The sequence below is a fragment of the Saccopteryx bilineata genome, chromosome 1 (genome assembly GCF_036850765.1).
Source record: "Saccopteryx bilineata isolate mSacBil1 chromosome 1, mSacBil1_pri_phased_curated, whole genome shotgun sequence".
Lineage (NCBI taxonomy): Eukaryota > Metazoa > Chordata > Mammalia > Chiroptera > Emballonuridae > Saccopteryx > Saccopteryx bilineata.
Genome location: NC_089490.1, coordinates 10776063 through 10791487, shown reverse-complemented (window position 1 = coordinate 10791487; position 15425 = coordinate 10776063). Strand labels below are relative to the sequence as shown.

The window sequence follows — 15425 nt, the reverse complement described above, 5'->3', positions numbered from 1 at the left end:
TGTCTCTCTCGCCCTCTCTCCTCTCTAAAAAATGAATAAATAAATAAATAAAATTAAAAAAAAGAGTCTGTCTCACTATCTTCTCTCCTCTCAATAAAAAGAAGTGAAAGAAAAGAGAAAGACAAAGAGAGGTGATGAGAAAGGGGAGCTTTTGTTGTTCCACTCAGTTGTGCATATTTTGGTTAGCACCCGTATGTGCTCTGACCAGTGATCAAATCCACAACCGTATTGTTTTGGGAGGATGCTCTTAACCGACTGAGCTAACTGACCACGGTGATAAATAAATTTAAAAATAAATAAATAAATAGCCCTGGCAGGTCAGTGCAGTAGATAAAGCATCAGCCCAGCATGTAGATGTCCTGGGTTTGATCCCTGGTCAGGATACACAGGAGAAGTGACCACCTGCTTCTCTTCCCCTCCTTCTCCCCCTTCTCTCACTCTTCCCCTCATGCCACTAGTGGCTCAATTAGTTTGAGTGTCAGCCTGGCACTGAGGATAGCTCAGTTGGCCTGAGCATCAGCCCCAGGCACTAAGGATAGCTCGGCGGTCTGACCGTCAATCCCAGGTGCTGAGAATAGCTCAGTTGACTCCAGATAGAGGTTGCCGGGTGGATAGCAGTCCTTAGACTTAGAGCTGGGCTTTATCTCCCCAGCATTCGTATCCCTTCCAGAGGCCTGTGTCATTGCAGACCAGGAAGTGTGGGCCTTTATCGGGGTTCTAGTTCATCTTTGGGGACACCAGTTCCCAGGCAAGCGAACTGGAAAGGCTCTCCCCATGGCAGTCTTATTCCTCCTCCTTCTGCTCTTCTGTGGGTCCCCCCAGTCTGCCGCAGGTAAGGAGGGGGATTCGCTGAGGTCGGGAGGGATTGCTGCCATTTCTCCCTAGGAGCCTGAGGAAGGGGTCTTATTCAAGAAGATAGATTTACCCCAATGGACCTCCCCCTGTCTCTAATCTTGGGGAAGTTCCAGGGACCCTGAGGATCGAGGTCGGGTACAGCTTCCTCTAGAAAATAAGAATGGGTGAGGAAGTTACCCCAATGGACCTCCTCCTGCCTCTGATCTTGGGGAAGTTCCAGGGACCCTGAGGATCGAGGTCGGGTACAGCTTCCTCTAGAAAATAAGAATGGGTGAGGAAGTTACCCCAATGGACCTCCTCCTGCCTCTGATCTTGGGGAAGTTCCAGGGACCCTGAGGATCGAGGTCGGGTACAGCTTCCTCTAGAAAATAAGAATGGGTGAGGAAGGTGCTTCCAGGAGAGGAAAATGAGAGGAAGAGATATGGGCCTCTGTCCACCGTTCCAGCTCTCTCTTCTTGCCCTCAGAGTCCCCCGCTCACTGAGGCAGAGGGGAGGAGTACCCCTGCGTTCTCTCTCCACCTCACGTTTTATTATAGCTGTCTCCTGAGAAACGGGCTCACGGCCGGATCCACGCTGGGGGACCTCAGAAGGGAAGGAAGCCAGGGGTCGCAGATGGAATTGGGGGGTTGCTGATCTGATGGAGGGCTCCAGACTCACACCAGCCCCTCCCCACAGACAGAATCCAGGCCATCTATGTGGCCTTGGGGGAGGCGATGGAATTGGGAGGTTGCTGATCTGATGGAGGGCTCCAGACTCACACAAGCCCCTCCCCACAGACAGAATCCAGGCCATCTATGTGGCCTTGGGGTTGGAGATGGAATTGGGAGGTTGCTGATCTGATGGAGGGCCCCAGACTCACACCAGCCCTCCCCACAGACAGAATCCAGCCCATCTATGTGGCCTTGGGGGAGGCGATGGAATTGGGAGGTTGCTGATCTGATGGAGGGCTCCAGACTCACACAAGCCTCTCCCCACAGACAGAATCCAGGCCATCTATGTGGCCTTGGGGTTGGAGATGGAATTGGGAGGTTGCTGATCTGATGGAGGGCTCCAGACTCACACCAGCCCCTCCCCACAGACAGAATCCAGCCCATCTATGTGGCCTTGGGGTTGGAGATGGAATTGGGAGGTTGCTGATCTGATGGAGGGCTCCAGACTCACACAAGCCTCTCCCCACAGACAGAATCCAGGCCATCTATGTGGCCTTGGGGTTGGAGATGGAATTGGGAGGTTGCTGATCTGATGGAGGGCTCCAGACTCACACCAGCCCCTCCCCACAGACAGAATCCAGCCCATCTATGTGGCCTTGGGGTTGGAGATGGAATTGGGAGGTTGCTGATCTGATGGAGGGCTCCAGACTCACACCAGCCCCTCCCCACAGACAGAATCCAGCCCATCTATGTGCCTTGGGGTTGGAGATGGAATTGGGAGGTTGCTGATCTGATGGAGGGCCCCAGACTCACACCAGCCCCTCCCCACAGACAGAATCCAGGCCATCTATGTGGCCTTGGGGTTGGAGATGGAATTGGGAGGTTGCTGATCTGATGGAGGGCCCCAGACTCACACCAGCCCCTCCCCACAGACAGAATCCAGCCCATCTATGTGGCCTTGGGGGAGGCGATGGAGCTACCATGTCCCTTACCAGCAGCCCTGCAGGGGGACGAACTCCTGTCCTGGTTCCGCAGCCCAGCAGCCGGCTCCTCCACTGCCCTGGTGACCCAAGTCCAAGTGGCCAGGCCAGCCCCCGACCCCGGGAGGCCTGGAAGGGAGCCCAGGCTCAAACTGCTGGGGAACTACTCTCTGTGGCTGGACGGGTCCAAGGAGGGAGACGCCGGACGGTACTGGTGCGCCGTGCTGGGTCAGCGCCACAAGTACCAGAACTGGAGGGTGTATGATGTCTCTGTGCTCAGAGGTGCGTGGGGGCAGGCGGACGGGGACCACCGGGCAATGGGGCAGCCCGAGCAGGGACTGAGGGCTCCCTCTCTCCCCACAGGATCCCAGCTGTCTGCAAGGGCTGCAGATGGGTCCCCCTGCTCTGTCCTTCTGTGCTCGGTGGTCCCTGCTAGACGCCTGGACCCGGTGACCTGGCTGGAGGGGAAGGGCCCTGTGAGAGGCCGTGCTCAGTCCTTCTGGAGTGAGGGGGCTGCCCTGCTCTTGCTGTGTCCCGGGGAGGGGCCTCCTGAGCCCAGGGGCCGTAGGCCCAGGATCATCCGCTGCCTTATACCTCAGAACAAGGGGGTCAGCTTCAGCCTGGCAGGTGAGTCAAGGGAGGTCACGGGAAGGGATGCTCCTCTGGCACAGCCACACCTACTGGCTAGAGGAGGAGGTAAGAGAGGAGGTGAGTTTGTTATCAGCCAGGTCAGAAGGGATGATTTCTGGTGCAGCTGATTGTTGCCTGTAAGAGGGAGGCTTTTTTTTTCATTGACTGAATCTGTAACAAAGAAAGGGGTGGTTTAGGTCAAGTTTCTTGGGGAATAGACCATAGCCAAGAGGGAGAAGAATTCTGGTGGAACGTGCCATTGTTTAGGAATAGGCTAACCAACCTGACCATCGGTGGTGCAGTGGACAGAGCATCAACCTGGGATGCTGAGGTCCCAGGTTTGAAACCCCAAGGTCGCTGGCTTGAGCGTGGGTTTGCCTGCTTGAGCTTGGGGTCACCAGCTTGAGCACATGGTCACCAGCTTGAGTGTGGGGTTGCTGGTTTGAGGCTAAAGGTCACGGGCTTGAGCCCAAGGTCGCTGGCTTGAGCAAGGGATCACTGGCTCAGCTTGAGGCCCTCGGTCAAGGCACATATGAGAAGCAATCAATGAACAACTAAAGTGATGCAACTACGAGTTGATGCTTCTCACCTCCCTTCCTGTCCCTCTCCCTCTCTCTCTGTTTAAAAAAAAAAGAAAGAAAGAAAATAGGTTAACTTATGATTTGTGTGGAATATCCCATAGCAGAGAGGAAGAAAATAAGAATTATTGCTAGAGGAGTTGCCTTTTGAAGAAAGGATATATGAACTGAAGTTATAATGGCCCATTAATAGTGAAGGCAGAGACCTGACCTGTGGTGGCGCAGTGGATAAAGCGTCGACCTGGAAATGCTGAGGTCGCTGGTTCAAAACCCTGGGCTTGCCTGGTCAAGGCACATATGGGAGTTGATGCTTCCAGCTCCTCCCCCCCGTCTCTGTCTCTCTCTCCCTCTCTCTCTTCTCTCTAAAATGACTAAATAAAAATAAAAAAAAAATAGTGAAGGCAGAGGCCCTGGCCACTTGGCTCAGTGGATAGAGTGTTGGCTCAGCATATGGATGGGCCGGGCTCAATTCCAAGTCAGGGCACATAGGAGAAACGACCATCTGCTTCTCTCCCCTTCGCCCTCTCCTTTCTCTCGCTCCTTCCCTCCCACAGCCAGTGGCTCGATTGGTTCGAGCATTGGTCCTGGGCACTGAGGATAGCTCCGTTGATTCGAGCTTTAGCCCCAGACGGGGTTGACCAGTTGACCGGGATCCTGTGCCTTAACCGGGCAGCTCACTTGGTTGATTGGAGCATTGTCCTGAAGTCCAGAGGTTGCCAGTTAGATCTCCGGTCAGGGCACAGATTGATATTCCTGTCACGCGCTCTCTCTCTCTTCTAAAATCAATAAAATAAACATTAATAAAAAAAACACAGTGAGGGCAGAAGGAAAAAAAATGTAATCATTTTACCAAAAAAAAGAAAGTCAACTATACAGAGAAAGAATGCTATCAGATGTGGAATAAGCCATTGACAAGGCAGGAGGGAGGAGCCAATGGCCATCGTTTTGATGAGCAAAGGTCAGTAATGGCAACAAGTGGACGTTACTTCCCTCTCCATCCACAGCACCTGTGGCGGGCACTCCGCTGACGCAGCGGGGGACTGGGAAGATGCAGATACGAAAGGCGCTTTATTTTTTCTTGAGAGGGTGACTTACTGTGAAGGGTCTGAGGAGAGATGACAGGTGTGGCCGGCGGTGTCCACAGGTGTGGACAGCTCTGAGTTAGCTGTCCGCGTGTCGGGTGTGGGGAGGCATCACCACTCCCCATCCCTGTGGGCTCGCGGGGTCAGGCTGGGAGGTGGCCTGGAACGGGGCAGGATGGGGGTGGAAACTGAGGGCAAGGAAACTGATGACGTCTTATTTTGGGAGAGCCCACCAGACTACGTGGGGAGCCTCTGTTTGGAGCCCAGGGACAGAGCCCCTCACTCCCTCCTTCCTTGTCCTCTTGTCTGCCCTTCCTGCAGGCTCCATGGAGGCCGCCCCGGCCCCCTGCGTCCCTTCCAGGGTCTGGGATGCGCCCTGGATTGCGATGCTGTCCTTCACAGCGGGCCAGGGGCTCGCCATCCTGATCCTCAGCGTCACGCTCTGGAGGCGGAGGGCGCAGGGGGCTCAGCGCAGAGGTAGGTCCGTCCCTCCCAGAAGGAAGAAGACAGCGTGTGGGTGGGAGACAGAGGCTTGGGCTCACATTCTGCCTTTCCAGGGGGGGGGGGAGGGGCAGGGGACACAGGTCTGAGTTCTCTGGTGACTTCTCTGCCACTGCCCCCCCCATATGGCTCCTTCCCCCCCTCCAGATGCCTCGGTTCCTCAGTTCAAACCTGAAATTCAGGTCTATGAGAACATCCACTTGGCCCGGCTGAGGTGAGGAACACAAGAGGAGGGGGCAGGGGCTTAAACCCCAGAGGGGACCGGGGTTGGGGTGGGCGTGAGGTCGGGGCTCCTGAGGGGGTGGGGAATGAAAATATCCTGTCTGTCTGGACTACCGTCTCTCTGTTTCACAAAACCCACAGCCCGCCTGCCTTCAGGACCAGATGATCCCGATGACACCTGCTGGAGAGTCACCGGCTGTCTCCCGGCCGGCCGTCTGGCACCTGAAGGATTCCCTGAAAATCCCGGCGAGGGGGCGGGGGTGAGGGTGGCATTTCTCAGTCCAGCTGGTCCCCAGCAGGCAGCTGTGTGTGCATGTGTGTGTGCATGCATGTATGTGTGCAGGTGTGTGCATGCGCATGTGCACGTGTGTGCATGCGTGTGTGTGCGTGCATGTATGTGTGCATGTGTGTGCGCGCACATGCGTGTGTGTATGTGGGGGGGTCCTTCACCTTTTGGGGCAGCATTATTTCGTGAGGTCACTTATGAAACAGTGTGGCCTCCTATCTGTAGCAGCCAGTGGAGGGTGGCCCTGAGCCCGCAGCCATGAGACTGAGGGGTGCTGGCGTAGCGGGCAGGGGGCGAGGAGGGGTGGGGAAGGGCAGAGAGGGGACAGAGGGATCCAGGGACTCCGCCAGCGGGGGAGAACCGGGCGTAGAGGAGCCAGAGGACAAATGGCAGAGACTGTGAAAGAGAGAAGGGAAGAGACTCAAATCAGAGTAAGGGCTGAGAGGTTCAGAGAGCTAGAGAAAAAAGAGAAGCACACCGTGGGAGGGTCGAGGGGCAGAGAGGACGGGGAAAAAACTCAGGTTGCCTCTAAATGAAGCCGGAGCCCCCCTCCTCGCAAAGAAGAGAGGTGGAGCGACAGCCAGCACCTCTCATCGGACCCCAGACTTCCTCGGGTGGAAGGTGGTCAAGCCCCCCCCCCCGCCCCGGTCACCCTCCTTGTCCTAGGCGCTCCACTGTGGCATCCGGAGCAGCCTGGCATCCTGGGAGCAGCCCATTGTCACACACTATCTCCCGGGGCGTCAGTGTCCACAGGGGCAGGAGGCTGGATTCCCCGGTGAGGTGCTGCATGCTGGGCTGTCTGTGGACCGTGGACCAGCCTGGGCTGGGGAGACAGGGAGCCCGGTGATGCTCCCACCTCGTCCGTGCCCCAGGCACCTCACAAGCACAGCCACACCCTCACGAGCAGCTCCACGGGCCGGGTAGGCCATCCTTTCGTGTATCCATCCGCTCCAGCTTGGGCCTCACTGGTGAAGGGAGGAGTCTCACCTGAAGCCTTCACACCGCAGGGGCTTCAGCTCAGCTACGGGCAGGAGGAGGATGCCAGTGCCATGGGCAGGCAGAGAGTGAGGTGAAAGTTATGGTCCAGGTTCCAGCACCCGCTGCAAACCGCCCCCCCCCCAGCAGCTGCAGTTTGCTTTTAGAGAACGCGCACACACACACACACACACACACACACAGTGCACGCACGTGGGCAGCAGTGTTACCAGAGCCCCAGGAGCCACATTATTAAATTTACTCTTCATCCTTCCTCAAGGCCTCTCCCCTGAGTTCCTGACCCCCCAAATAAACCTTCCCTAGCAAGACTCCCCTTCTCTCCACACACGGCGTCCCTTTTATCCTCTCGCCTGGGACCCACATCTCCATCCGCCACGTGCCTGCCCTGCGAGAGCCCTGGGGCTGGGAGAGGGCATCAACAATGGGCATAAGCCTGACCAGGCGGTGGTGCAGTGGATAGAGCGTCGGACTGGGATGCAGAGGACCCAGGTTCGAGACCCCGAGGTCGTCAGCTTGAGCGCAGGCTCATCTGGTTTGAGCAAAAAGCTCACCAGCTTGGACCCAAGGTTGCTGGCTAGAGCAAGGGCTTACTCGGTCTGCTGAAGGCCCGCGGTCAAGGCACATATGAGAAAGCAATCACTGAACAACTAAGGTCTCGCAATGAAAAACTGATGATTGATGCTTCTCATCTCTCTCCGTTCCTGTCTGTCCCTGTCTATCCCTCTCTCTGACTCTCTCTGTCCCTGTGTAAAAAAAAAGAAGAGGAAGAAGAAAGAAAACAATGGGCATGGGCATCAAGAAAAGACAAAAGACACAGACCAGGTGTTTTGTTTTATGTGGCTCGGCGCTAAGCAGGTGGCTGTAGGGGCCAGAGCAGAGCCCCGAGCAATCAGGTCTTGGAAGGGGGTCCGCAAAGGAGTTGGGGGCAGGTCTCTGCGGCCTCTGTACAAAATCAACTTCTTGGCTGCGTCTCCAAAGTGCCTGTGGGCAGGTATTTCCGAAGTCACGCTGATGGTGGTGGGACAGTCCTGGGTCGAGGGCTGCGGGCCCAAAGGAGGTCATCGCAGGAGGTGGCCTCCCCAGAGGACGCTGGTGGCGAGGAGTAGGGCGGTGGGGAGGGCACTGGGGAGCTGCTGCAGCTTGGCGGCCACGTTGCACAGGTCCTTGTCGCAGCAGTGGTGCTGGAGAGCATAGGAGCGCGACCAGTAGGTGGCATTGCCAGGCAGAAGGCACTGGGCTTTTGGGAGGCAGCCTTTCCGCTGGATGGTCTCGCTGTGCTCTGTGGGACACAGGAGAGGCTGAGGCAGGGGCAGGAAGGGGGCAGGGGCAGCAGGGAAGGCAGGAAGGACAAGGGTGGGGGTGGGGAGACCTGCAGCAGCGGCACTGGACCAGAGTCCTACCTGAGGTGCCCACACTGACGCCACACGCTTCGCCCTCCTGACACTCCGTGGGAACCGGGTAGCAGGGTTTGGCGAAGCTGCAGCTGTAGCAGAGGAGCCGCCCCTGGGCAGGGGAGGTGGTGAGACCTGTGGGGTGGGTGTAGATCAGTAGGGCAGGGAGGAGAGGCTGCACAGGCCAGGTGAGAGCCAGAGCCAGGATCCGGGGCAGGGATGTACCGGGAGAGATGACATGCAAAGCTGGGAGAAGGAAGCAGTGACATGGAAGGAGACGGGCACAGGGAGGGGGAGACACGGAGGGGGAGACACAGAGGAGGGAGGGAGGGGAGGGAAAGAGGAAGACACACAGACAGGAGGGATACAGGGGCTGTGACAGACACAGTGCGAACAGAAGCCAAGAAGCTCGGAGATGACTCGGGATGGCAGAGACGTTAAGCAGATGGTGCCAAAAGCAGAAGAGAACGGGGACCTGAGGTTGACCAAGGGACCCAGCACAGAAGCGAGAGATGAGAGGAGGGGCGACAGGGGCTTGTCAAAGACGCCACAAGGAAGAGCTACTATTCTCCAGTGGCTTTGGAAAAACACTTTTAAGCTGGCCTGAGGCCATCCTGGTAGCCCCTCTTTCTAAAGCTCCTACAACTCCCTTCTTGCCCCGCCCCCCACCCCAGCTGTCAGGCTCCTCCGTGAACTCCCGCCCTAGCCTAGCCGTGCTCCCAGCCCCCTGCCGTGGGAGATCCCCAACACCCCCTTACCCAACGCCCCGCAGAAGGACAAGATGCAGAGGAAAGCGCTGGAGGGGCCCATGGCTGAGCCCGGGGGCTCAGGCGTCTGGAAGAATGTAACCTGCAGCCCAGGTTGGAAAGTTGGAGCATCTGAGTGAGACAGGGAGGGAGCCGTAAACAAACACACCCAGGGAGTGAAGCTGGAGGGTGGAACCGGGACCAGATTCACCAGCCTGACCAGCAGGAGGGCCCTGGCCCTCTGCTCCTGCACCCACACCTCCCTGCCCTCTACGGGGACCTGCCCTCAGGGTCTTCTCCAGTCTCCCAGCTGTGTCTGAGCTCCAGCATGTCTGTCACTTGCCCCCCCACTCTTGTCTCCAGTTGTTCTCTGCTCTCTTAACTCTCCCCTGGTCTTGGTTTTCTCTCTTTCCTCTTCTGTGTATCTGAGTGTCTCAGGCTCACTCTTCTGAACAGCCCCGGCCCAGATCTGTTTGAGTGCGCAATCAACAACCTCTTCCCACCCAAACTACCATGCCCAGCTGCTTAAAGGAGGGCCCCACACCCCTCAGATCCCTTTGACCCCCCTCCAGGCCTCAATCTCCCTACCCCATTATTATCCACCCCCATCCCCCAGCTCTATTACCTAGAAAGAGAGAATTAGTCAAGCTTGAGGTCAGAAAGTCGGATATGGCCCTGGCCAGTTGGCTGAGTGGTAGAGCATTAGTCCAGCGTGTGGAAGTCCCAGGTTTGATTCCTGGCCAGGGCACACAGGAGAAGTGCCCATCTGCTTCTTCACCCCTCCTCCTCTCCTTTCTCTCTGTCTCTCTCTTCCCCTCCTGCAGCCAAGGCTCCACTGGAGCAAATTTGGCCTGGGCGCTAAGGATGGCTCCATGGCCTCAGCCTCAGGTGCTAGAATGGCTCCAGTTGCAATGGAGCAATGGCTCAGATGGGCAGAGCATCGCCCCCTGTTGGGCTTGTCGGGTGGGTCCTGGTCAGGCACATGTGGGGAGTCTGTCTGTCTGCCTCCCCACGTCTCACTTCAGAAAAATACAAAAAAAAAAAAAAAAGAAAGTAGGACATGTTCTGCTGGGGCGAGGTGGGGGAGGTCATAAAGACCAGGAAGTGCCTGACCAGACAGTGGCACAGTGGATAGAGCATCAGACTGGGATGCGGAGGACCCAGGTTCAAGACCCCGAGGTCACCAGCTTGAGCACGGGCTCATCTGGTTGGAGCAGAGCTCACCAGCTTGAACCCACGGTCGCTGGCTTGAGCAAGGGGTTACTCAGTCTGCTTAAGGCCTGTGGTCAAGGCACATATGAGAAAGCAATCGATAAACAACTAAGGTGTTGCAACGAAAAACTAATGATTGACGTTTCTCATCTCTCTCTCTGTTCCTGTCTGTCTGTCCCCCTCTCTATGTAAAAAACAAAAAACAAACAAACAAAAAAACCAGGAAGCAATGCAGGGATGACATTTGGGGGGCGGTGGCAGTGTCTGGAAGACAGGAGTTAAGAGATTGGGGAGGAGGGGTGTCGGGAGCCGATCAATGACTGCTGGCTGACAAGGTCACAGCAGGAGAAGACCCACAACTGCTGGCTGACAAGGTCACAGCAGAAGAAGATCAAAAACTGCTGATTGACAAAGTCACAGCAGAGAAGACCAATGGCTGCGGGGTGACAAAGTCACTGCAGTGAAGACCAATGGCTGTGGGGTGACAAAGTCACCGCAAAGGAAAGGCACAACGATACTTCCCCCTTTGACCTTTTTGAATTAATCTGGCCTTATATCCCCCCTTTTCTGGGTGTGTGCTATTATTTGCAGCACAGGGATAACAGTACCGTGCTTTCCCTGTAGATTTGTAGTAATTTCTTTGGAAATGAGACCTTTCTTTGGACCTTTCTTTGGAAATGAGACCTTTCTTTGGAAAGGTGTAAGTTCCACAGAAAAGCCTGTAAGCCCCTTGAACTGGGCTCATAAATATAAGAGGCTGGCTATGATATCCTTCATAAAGGGTTAAGTTTGTAGGAGAATTTCTTCTTATTAATCATGTTAGAAAGAATAAAGTTAGAACTTAGCTAGTATATGAATATAGTAAATAAATAAAGTTTAACTAGACATTAGAATCTTAGGTAAGGTGTAGTGGAGTGGCCCGTTGCGTGGCCTTGGATAGCAGTGCAGCTGGCTAGTAAAGAATGTTTTGTTAAAAGACTTGTTTTGTCACTGAAGGCAGTTGCTGGGCTTTTCTCAGTAAAATATTCTCATGAGATTTTGGTATTTTCCAAGAATAAGGAGAGGAATGTGGTGGGATTCATAGCAGCAATAGCAATTAATGCCTTCTGATATTATGTTGCTACTAAGCTATCTTGCAGGTGCACTCTATGTATCTTTAAGCAAAAGTTACTCTTGATGTTATGTCAATTTCTCAGTAAAACAAGCTTTTTTTAGTCTTGTGAAGAAAATTAGGACACTGCATGAACTCAAGGCCATTTGCCTGAGCAAGCGGTGGTCCTTTGCTAGTCCTTGATGATTTCGTCTGCTATCTCTTTCTGCGCCCTTGACTCACAACAACAGTAAAATAGAGTTATTAATTAGTACTAATCTTTTGGAAGTTTGTACAGATATTGTTATTACTATTCAAGTTATTGTATAACTGTACTTTGAATGACTTACCACCTGATTTGTAGCTTATAGATATGAATTAACTGTTATCTGGAAATATGTAACCATAGTGAAACTAAAACAATGATGTATTCAAAATACCATGTGATTGTAACTTAGTGTGTGTGCATAAAAAGTAATGTTAGACCAGCCATTGGCAGAGATGCCTGGCAGTAAATGCTAACTAGAGAATAAAGAGAAAGAAAAGAATTCGTCTCTCTCACTCGATTTCGCCGACGCCGTCTCCTCCTGTGGAACCCCTGGATCCCCCTTGGGGCTGGACCCTGGCAGAGGAGAGCCACATCTGGGGAATCAGGGCAGGACTATCTCTGGAGGATACGGTGGGTGGGCGGGGTGGCGGGGGCAGAGGAGAAACAGGCCTCCATGAGCAGTAGTGTTCCAAACTTTTTTTTTTTTTTTTACAGAGGCAGAGATAGACAGGGACAGACAGACAGGAACGGAGAGAGAGATGAGAAGCATCAATCATTAGTTTTTCGTTGCGCGTTGTGACTTCTTAGTTGTTCATTGATTGCTTTCTCATATGTGCCTTGACCACAGGCCTTCAGCAGACCGAGTAACCCCTAGCTGGAGCCAAGGACCTTGGATCCAAGCTGGTTTTTTGCTCAAGCCAGATGAGCTGACGCTCAAGCTGGCGACCTCGGGGTCTCGAACCTGGATCCTTCCGCATCCTAGTCCGACGCTCTATCCACTGCGCCACCACCTGGTCAGGCCAAACTTTTAATCTCAGGACCTCTTTACACTCATTTTTTTTTTTAGTTGGGTGGGGTGCAGACAGGGACAGACAGACAGGAAAGGACAGACAGACAGGAAGGGAGATGAAAAGCATCAACTCGTAGTTGTGGCACTTTTAGTTGTTCATTGACTGCTTTCTTATATAAGCCATGATGGAGGGGCCTCCAGCTGAGCCAGTGACCCCTTGCTCAAGCCAGCAGCTCAAGCCAGTGACCTTTAAGCCCAAGCCGACAACCATGGGGACCATGGGGTCATGTCGGTGATTCCTCACTCAAGCCAGATGAGCCTGTGTGGAGTTTCCAACCTCAATCCATTCCTGTCTGTGCCCTGACCTGGGATGGAAGTAGCAACCTCTGAGCTTCACGATGACGATGTCGCTCTGAACAGCCCAGCTATCCCGCCAGGACTTACACTTTTAAAAAGTTACAAACACACACACTACACCCCCTGCCCCCAAAGATTTTCTTTGTGTTGTATTACCATTTACTCTATTAGAAACCAGAACAGAACATTTAGAATCGGTTCAATTTAAAATTAAAATAATAAACCTACCACGTGTAAACAAAACCTATTTTTGTGAAAAAGAACTTGTTTCCCAGCGAAGATGGGTGGGTTTTTGTACCGACTTCCACGTTCGAGGCTGTTGCGCTATGTTGGTTTGGTTCGCGTGGATGAAGAAAAGCGACCTCACACGGACACGCGGTGGGAAAAGGAAGACGGTTGAGGATCCTCTGACAGTGTCTTAGGACCGCTGCTGAGGGCGGAGGAGTTTGGGGACCCTAGGGGGTGCGGAGAGCTTTCTCCTCCCGGGAGAGGAGGCAGAGGCGGCTCCTCCCCCCAGTGCCCCCGAGGATGGCTCTCTCCTTCCTTTTTTTTTTTTTCTTTTACAGGGACAGAGAGAAAGTCAGAGAGAGGGATAGATAAGGATAGAGAGAGATGAGAAGCATCAATTATCAGTTTTTCGTTGCGACACCTTAGTTGTTCATTGATTGCTTTCTCATATGTGCCTTGACCGTGGGGCTACAGCAGACCGAGTAACCCCTTGCTGGAGCCAGCGACCTTGAGTCGAAGCTGGTGAGCTTCTTGCTCAAGGCAGATGAGCCCGCGCTCAAGCTGGCGAGCTCAAGGTATTGAACCTGAGTCCTTCCGTATCCCAGTCCGACACTCTATCCACTGCGCCACCGCCTGGTCAGGCCTGTCCTTCCTTTTTTATTGCCCTATAAAGCCCAAGGCAAGGCGGCGTGAGGCTGGTAGCGCAGGGCCAGGGAGAGGGGTGGAAGGGAGAGACGCGGCTGACCCGGGCGGACACAACGAACCCCCCTCGTGAGGCTGTTTCTCAGCTCCCTGGGGGGGGGGGGGGCAGGGGAGGCTGACTTGGCTAAGAAGGCAGCCAAGGCCCCCGTCGCACTGACCAGTGCCCCTCTGCCAGCCGGCTTCCCCGGGAGCCCGGGCCCAGCGCGTCCTCTCTCCAGCCGGGACCCCGCTGGCTGCGCTGTGACTGCAGGCGGCGCAGGCCCCAGCAGCTCCTGCAAAGGGATGGTGACCACCTGTGGCGAGGGCCCCCGCGGCTGCGGCAGCTCCCTGCAGCGCACACCCGGCCGGGCCTGGGGAGAGCAAGCTGGGTCTGGGTCCGGCTGGGTCTGGGCAGATGGTGCTGCTGGCCTTTCTGGCCGCTAGCACGGAGCCCCTCAGGCGCCCGGTCTGCTGTCCGTGGGGTCCCAGCGCCCGCCCTTCTCTTTGCTCTCCGGGGTAGGCCAATTCGTTCACGCATGTTTGTAAAAGCTCAGCCCCTCGAAAGCAGGAACCAAAATACTAAACCAAACTTCAACTTTCTGGCATCGGCTAAGAACCAAGGAGATATATGTGGTCGTCGTCTTCTTCTTCTTCTTCTTCTTCTTCTTCTTCTTCTTCTTCTTCTTCTTCTTCTTCTTCTTTAAACTGAGAGGCAGCGAGGCAGAGAGACAGACTCCTGCATGTGCCCCTACCTGGATCTACCAGGCCAAGTCCTCTACGGGTCCGGGGCGGGGACGGGGGGGGGGGGCAATGCTCTGCCTATCTGGGGCTGCTGCTCCGTTGCTTGGCAACCGAGCTATTTTAGCAGCTAAGGCAAGACCATGGAACCATCCTCAGTGCCCTGGCCAACTTTGCTCAAGCCATTTGATACATGGCTGGGGGAGGGAGAGAGAGAAAGAGAATGAGAGAGAAAGAGAGAAGGAGGAGGGATGGAGAAGCAGATGGGCGCTTCTCCTTTGTGCCCTGATGGAGAATCGAACCCAGAACTTCCACACGCTGGGCTGACACTCTACTGCTGAGTCAACCGGCCAGGGACGTATGTGTGTGTTTTCGTTTATTATTTTGAAATAAGTTTAGATTGACAGAAAAGTTGTAAAGATGATACAGAGAATTCCTGTATCTCCTTCACCCAACTTCCTCTATTGTTAACATTTATATAACTATAGGACAGTTGACCCTTGAACAGCATGGGGGGGGGGTAGAGGCACCCACCCAGCTCAGTATAAAATTCATGTATAACTTTTGACTCCCCCAAAACTTTTTTTATTTTACTTTTTTTACGGAGAGAGAGAGAGTCAGAGAGAGGGATAGACAGGGACAGACAGACAAAAACAGAGAGATGAGAAGCATCAATCATTAGTTTTTTGTTGCACGTTGCAACAACTTAATTGTTCATTGATTGCTTTCTCATATGTGCCTTGACCGCAGGCCTTCAGCAGACTAAATAACCCCTTGCTCAAGCCAGCGACCTTGGGTCCAAGCTGGTGAGCTTTGCTCAAACCAGATGATCCCGCACTCAAGCTGGCGACCTTGGGGTCTCAAACCTGGGTCCTCTGCATTCCAGTCCGATGCTCTATTCACTGTGCCACTGCCTGGTCAGGCTTTAATTTTTTATTTTTATTTATTTATTTTTTACAGAGACAGAGTCAGAGAGAGGGATAGATAGGGACAGACAGACAGGAATGGAGAGAGATGAGAAGCATCAATCATCAGCCTTTTGTTGTGACACCTTAGTTATTCATTGATTGCCCTCTCATATGTGCCTTGACCACGGGCCTCAGCAGACCAAGTAACCCCCTGCTGGAGCCAGCGACCTTGGGTC

The 15425-nt window shown here is 54.2% G+C and overlaps 2 protein-coding genes across 2 annotated transcripts; one reads left to right on the top strand and one right to left on the bottom strand.

The window, feature by feature from the left end:
- The first annotated feature begins 748 nt into the window (after nt 1-748).
- LY6G6F (lymphocyte antigen 6 family member G6F) lies at nt 749-5655 on the top strand. The gene is made up of 5 exons (XM_066266844.1): nt 749-832; nt 2438-2767; nt 2849-3112; nt 5097-5252; nt 5424-5655. The coding sequence occupies exons 1-5, from the start codon at nt 775-777 to the stop codon at nt 5492-5494; spliced, it is 879 nt and encodes a 292-aa protein (XP_066122941.1). The 5' UTR covers nt 749-774; the 3' UTR covers nt 5495-5655.
- A 1919-nt stretch (nt 5656-7574) lies between these two features.
- LOC136330591 (lymphocyte antigen 6G6e-like) lies at nt 7575-9049 on the bottom strand. The gene is made up of 3 exons (XM_066267673.1): nt 8930-9049; nt 8181-8306; nt 7575-8059 (listed from the first exon to the last, which is right to left on the bottom strand). Exons 1-3 carry the CDS (start codon nt 8979-8981, stop codon nt 7839-7841), a joined length of 399 nt encoding a protein of 132 aa, XP_066123770.1. The 5' UTR covers nt 8982-9049; the 3' UTR covers nt 7575-7838.
- Nucleotides 9050-15425: the final 6376 nt, after the last annotated feature.

Coding starts and splice junctions, on each gene's coding strand:
- LY6G6F (XM_066266844.1), top strand. CDS start 775: ATGGCAGTCTTATTCCTCCTCCTTCTGCTCTTCTGTGGGTCCCCCCAG. Junction 833..2,437: donor GTCCCCCCAGTCTGCCGCAG/GTAAGGAGGGGG, acceptor CCCTCCCCACAG/ACAGAATCCAGCCCATCTAT. Junction 3,113..5,096: donor GGTCAGCTTCAGCCTGGCAG/GTGAGTCAAGGG, acceptor CCCTTCCTGCAG/GCTCCATGGAGGCCGCCCCG.
- LOC136330591 (XM_066267673.1), bottom strand. CDS start 8,981: ATGGGCCCCTCCAGCGCTTTCCTCTGCATCTTGTCCTTCTGCGGGGCG. Junction 8,307..8,929: donor GTCCTTCTGCGGGGCGTTGG/GTAAGGGGGTGT, acceptor CCCACCCCACAG/GTCTCACCACCTCCCCTGCC. Junction 8,060..8,180: donor CGTCAGTGTGGGCACCTCAG/GTAGGACTCTGG, acceptor TGTGTCCCACAG/AGCACAGCGAGACCATCCAG.